General features: G+C 39.6%; 1 protein-coding gene across 1 annotated transcript in view; it reads left to right on the top strand.

The window, feature by feature from the left end:
* The window catches only part of atrnl1b (attractin-like 1b), a 57670-nt gene extending 52630 nt beyond the window's left edge, over positions 1–5040 (top strand). The window contains exons 28-29 of the mRNA XM_078278859.1: positions 3447–3561; positions 4348–5040. Of these exons, the coding sequence (XP_078134985.1) occupies positions 3447–3561; positions 4348–4472 (240 nt within the window). The 3' untranslated portion in view covers positions 4473–5040. The remainder of the gene's footprint in view (positions 1–3446; positions 3562–4347) is intronic.
* Positions 5041–6000: the final 960 nt, after the last annotated feature.

A 6000-nucleotide genomic window follows, 5' to 3' on the forward strand; every position in this document is an offset into this window, starting at 1 on the left:
TTATAAAGGTTAATTGGTCAGCATCTGGCACCACTTAGCTATTGGAAATATTTGTTGATTTCAAAGAGGACACTGATGTCACGCTAGCACCACTGGTTTCCTATTTCTTTCACCAGCTCTGTTTGTACTTTTAAACTCAGGCCCACTCACTCACTGAGTTAGTGCAGGCAAGACAAACTGTACAGATAATGTACGTTTAGATGCAGGCACATTGATGTCAGTCTTGAGGTTTGCTTGAATTTTTTTTATTTACGGTATTTCAGGGACAAAGTTTAAAGCATATTTTAGAGGATCATAACCACACTAAGAGATGATGCAGCTTGCACAGGAAAAAAGACACAGAGGGGCTGCAGTATGACCCCATGACCAAAATGACCCCTCACACCCATTCCAACACATGAAAACATTTAAGACCCTTTTTTCCGATTGTACTGCCAGCACTGATCTCACTAGTTATTAGTTATTACCAGTTGTCTGTCACTAAATCTTTGCAGCAGGTCCCAGATAACCTCACAACAGCCTCTGTGCCCATTTCCTCTATTTGTGGTTGGTTTAAACCCCCAAGAGATGGACATTGCTTTTAGTGACCAAGATGTCAGCAGCTGTTGGACAGAGAGCCAATCAGGGTCCAAACACTGCAGGCCTAGGCCTCAATGTCACAGATGTCTCTATTCACTATGGCCGGCATTCAACATATGGAAGCACTAACGGACAGCTAGTATGATGGATGACACCTGTCAGCAGGAAAGCAGATACTCTGTGTGTGTGTGTGTGTGTTGTGTGTGTTGTGTGTGTTGTGTGTGTTGTGTGTGTGTGTGTGTGTGTGTGTGTGTGTGTGTGTGTGTGTGATTATGAATGCCCATAATGCAGCTTGATTAATGCATAGTAGAGTTGCAGGCTGTGTAAACCTTCTTTGAAAGATATGAAAATGGAGACAGCAATTTTAAAAAGCTTTGATAAAAAAAAAAACTATGATTGAAATTATTTATTGATGGGGTTTTTTATTTTCCCCTGCATTTTTGGAATCTTTCTATTATCCCAGGTTAATAGAAGAAGAAAGGAGGTGGTTTGACTTTGCTATTATCGCTGCCTTTCACACAAACAAAATGTTTTTTTTTTTTTTTATGCTTTAATGGCAAAAACCACAGCATTGGTGTGACGTTACTTGTGCAGTTCAGTGTAGTTCCCAAAAGAGTGCACAACAAACAATGTAATGTGGAATTGCACGCTCCAAGGAATAGACAGCACTAGGTTACAAGCAATTATAGCTCTACTAATAATACTACCAACATTTATATTAATACTAATACTAGTGATATTATCAACTTTGTGTATGATCTGTAAATTAAGAAATATGTTCAGATTAACAGAGCCAGTGTAAACACAGCCCAACAGTCAAACATGAGGTGATGGTGGTAATCCTGCATATTTAAAATGTACAATCAAAGGTTCTACAGTTACGTTTGGAGTGGCAGTGCAGAAAGGATGTGTAAACAAATGGTCTTTTAATGTAAACAGAGCTCATTTGGAGCCTTTCAGTGATTAATGTAAAGATTGAGACAGTATTTCTACATATACATGTACCATACAGCAGTGCTGCAGCTTCTGTTACAAGAATGTTGCAAAACCTATGTCTCAGTGTTAGGAATTAGTTTGAAACAGCTGTAATGATGTTTCACCCAGTGGTCCATGTCAGTAGAGCTTAGAGTGAAAGCTGCCTTAAAAGCTCCCTTGCATGAATATGGCTTACATACTGTAGCTATTGATTAGCAGAATCACTTGAATGGTCATGAAATGGCTGGCAATTTAATTGCCCTTGTATGTCAGTGGTAGATCTAAAATGTAGGCCTCTCTCGATCATGAATGCAGCTGAAAAGATGCATGAGAATTTATTCTGATCATGTGGTTTAATTGGGTTGAGTAGCGATGCACATAAACAATATCTGTCAGTATCTAGCCTGCCTGTAATACAGAAACTCTTGTACTCTTATGTACAGTATGACTCCTTGTGTTTAAAATTGAAGTTTGGCCTCCTTGTGTTTGCTTTCACACGGTGCCTGTGAAGGTTTTAAGTCCTTCGGAGCATTACATGTAGTATAATCATATGTAAGAGGCAACAAGACTAATGAATGTATCTAGGTTGTACTTACAGTTGACCCAGGGTTGCATGTAAGTTAATTTTAAAACTAATGAAACAAACAGTGATAGGGTAGATGTTTGAAATCAGGCCTTGTAATGTGTGCACTCATCAAGTTTTGTGGCCTGAGTAAAAACTTTACAAATGTCGGGCTTCTTAGAACAGTTTAACAACTGATTAACAATTAGAGTTTGTGTCTGTCACATTTAATGTACTTTCTTTTTGTACTTTGGTTCTCCTCATCTTTCTGTCCCTCTGTGTTAGTTCCAGCTGATTAGTAGTACAGGCAAATGGAAAATAACGCAGGCCAATGTTGACAGCATTCATAACCTCAGCAAATTAGTTATGCAAAGAGGTTTCTCTTTTGATGAAGGACTAATCCAGTACCTATCAGAATCAACTTCCAATAGTTTCTTTCAATTTTTCAAGATTTCAATTTCTTATTTGCTCCAAATGTTATACTGTTTGTATAATGAGGTTCCTCATGTAAAATGTCATGAAACACCTATGTCACCAAGTAACAAAGAAACATATTTTAGTTGTGAACTACGGCATTTGAATTGGCAAACTTAATTGAAAGTTGCATGGGAAATTACACTCCAAAATCTGCATGTAACTTTTGTGTCACAGAGAGAGAGAAAAAAGTCAATTCTATTCAGACATGTTATTATTCCCCAATTTCTATCCCCTCATCCAAAACATGCTGTGAAACCCTTGATATTTATTATCAGGATGGCATGTTTTTCACGCTTGAGACAAGCCGTTTTGGCCATTAACTGAGAGGGTAGGTCATTGCCTCAACACGTGGACTGTCTGACAGGGACACACACACACACACACACACACACACACACACACACACACACACACACACACACACACACACACACACACACACACACACACACACACACACACACACTCACACACTTTTGTTGTGTGACCAATCAAACCATTTGTCTCAGGAGGAGGTGTTCTGTGTTTAATGCAGCAACTTCAGCAGCTAATATCACTGACTGTTGGTCTGCTGGTCGATTCCAAGTGTGACTGTCACATCACTTTGATTTAAGATGGGTTGGTAAAGAGATCCTGGGTTCTTGTACCAATCAAGTCAATAAAGTACTTCTATCATGCGTCCTGTCCGTCACACCTTATCTCAAATCACTATAATTGGTGTCTGTACAGCTGATAAAGCTATTTTATTTACCGTAAAATCCAAATAAACCAGTGAACATTGGAAAGATGTCTTTCTTAGTCGTCCGTCTTTAAAATGTGTAATTTTTTGTTGTTGCTGTGTCTCTCTTCTCAGGGTGCACCTAAACCTGTAGCGATTGAGCCGTGTTCAGGAGGGAAAGCTGCTGTGTTGACTGTCCTCATGCGTCTGCCCTCTGGGCTCTCAGACTTACCTCCCCCAGGACAGTCAGGTAACAATTGTGTATATATGGTGAAGTGTGGTTACAAAAATAAAACCGCTCTTTTACTGTCGTCATGCTCACCATACTCTGCTTAATTCTGATAAATGTTAATCAGGTTTGGGTTGCACCTGTTGCATTGACAATGCCGACGGCGTCTCAATTAATTACTGCACTAAACATCTATTTATGAACATGTTGCCTGGTCAAAGGCAGGCACATATTACTGCATATAACATTAAGCACAAACTCTACTTCTCTCATCCTCATGGCCAGTGATTTTACTACTTTGTACTACTTTCACTCAGCCTATGTTGTGTATGTATAAGACATGTATTTCCCCACACGCACATGTAGCGTGGTTCAGTGACCCATAAGTCTGTCGCGTTGTAAATATATTGTATTTTTAGAGTGAGCAGGCCGCAGTGAGACTCATTGAATCCAATTTACTTTTCATAAAGCAGGTCCATCGTTCAAAATAAATCATTTCAAACATCACAAACAGCCATCCTGTACACCATCAGAAATACATATATATATATATATATATATATATATATATAAAGCAAATGTCACACATTTGCACACAAATAAATATATAACCATGTCCTATTTACTGATGTTACTACTGAAAATTTAAATTTTGCTCTTGGAAGCTGCAAAAATATTCTACATAAAATTGGGTGTTTTAAATATTATAGACACACCTGTAATCCTTCTTTCTGAGCAAAGAAAAATGTGTGGAAATTGCCTGTTTTTCACCACCCTCACAATTTTCTTGCTCTTTTCCGTCTTTAGGACTCATCATTGCCAGCGCGCTGATAGACATTTCACAGCAGAAACCATCAGATTTTAAGGACAAGACCCAGGGTTTAAAGAACCGAAAAGCCCTTTTTCCAGCACACCAAGGCACCTGTGTCTGAGTCTCAAGCTGTCAATCCAGTTGGGTCCCTTTTTTTATACCATCTGAGGTCACATTATTTCTCTATGGCGCAGGTCCCAGTTGGAGGCCTTTCCACAGACAAGACATTGCTTCATGTAGAAGATTACATTCGGCTGCTACCACTCAAGTGTTCACTGAAACTTGCCGAGTCCACAAGAGCACAACCTTGCTTACCTTTCCTGTCCCTTTGCTCTAATCTGCACACATCAACCTCTGGTCCAATCTCTGAAACAACCTTTCTCCACCTACTGGCCGCAAAATTGCTTCCCTTCAGCTTGGGCAGTTATCATGGCAAAACTGTGTCTGCTTGTTGTCTGCGCTAAGAGGGAATCCGCCTGACATCAGAGTGACATCAGAGACAGATTGAATGAGGGGGATCTGCACCTATTGGTCGTGACTATTTTGTGACACCTCATCGTCCATCTGCTCAGCATGAGAGAAAAGCGAAGGTGTCTGTACCTTAAGGTATATGAAAGTTTAATTGATCACATCAAGTTGGAAATACAAGAGATGATTAAAAACATGGCTGGTAGATATCCAGCACATGCTGCCTGTGTTTTTTTTGTTTTTTTTTGCTTGCCAACAAGTGGTATTCTATGGTGCTAAGGCATTCCTCACTTATGAGAAGCCTTTGCTGTATGGACTGATATCATTCTGCCTTTTCGTGGGGGAAGCTATGCGCTAGGCTAGGACTCTCTTTAACACCCCGTAACCACATGATAGGGTTTTGACAACATATTTTCGTCACACCACTTTGCCAATTACCATTAATGATTTAGCATTTACTGTACATATATATCATCCACCCAGCTGAAGCTAACGTCTGTATTTTCTGTGGAATACATGTACAAATGCTGCTGAGACATGAGACTGCAATCACTACTACCAGCGGCTGCATGTAGGTGAAGACTGCAAAACTGAAAGAGGCACGAACAAACCATCGGTCATAAAACTAAAGCATTTTAAAACTCCAAAACGTAAGAAAAGTTAGATCCATTTTTATTAGCAAACTGGAAGTTTCATTTGTTACAAAAATCCAGATTGTTTTTTGTTCAGTGTGCTCACTGTTAAAGAAGTTATATAATGCAGATTAACACTGACGTTCTGGTCAATTCTTTACCGTAGCTGGTTATTGGGTCATTTTGCTGTGCAACTTGCTGTTGCCCTTGGATTTATGTGGTGGGCGGATGCCATTTAAGAGAAAGACTGCTTAATAAAATTAGACCAGGGACATCATGCTCCTCTGGCTGGTTACTAGTTTGTTTTGTAAGGTTTTTTTTAGGAGCCCTCTGACACCATGACTTTATTTCCATCTTTGAGTACAATGAGTTACGTTACTTTTTTTATAATGTTTCCATGGAAGGAGGGGGCCTGTTGATCTGCAGAATTTTAAAAGCTGTCGACCATTTTTAGCCCCGACCTCCACCCTGAGCTGTACAGTGTCTTGTTGGAACAAATGTGAGTCTTTGGCCCTCTTATCTCTTGAGATTTCATGCGTTTGTCAGGTT

This window comes from Sander vitreus, chromosome 21 (assembly GCF_031162955.1).
Source record: "Sander vitreus isolate 19-12246 chromosome 21, sanVit1, whole genome shotgun sequence".
Lineage (NCBI taxonomy): Eukaryota > Metazoa > Chordata > Actinopteri > Perciformes > Percidae > Sander > Sander vitreus.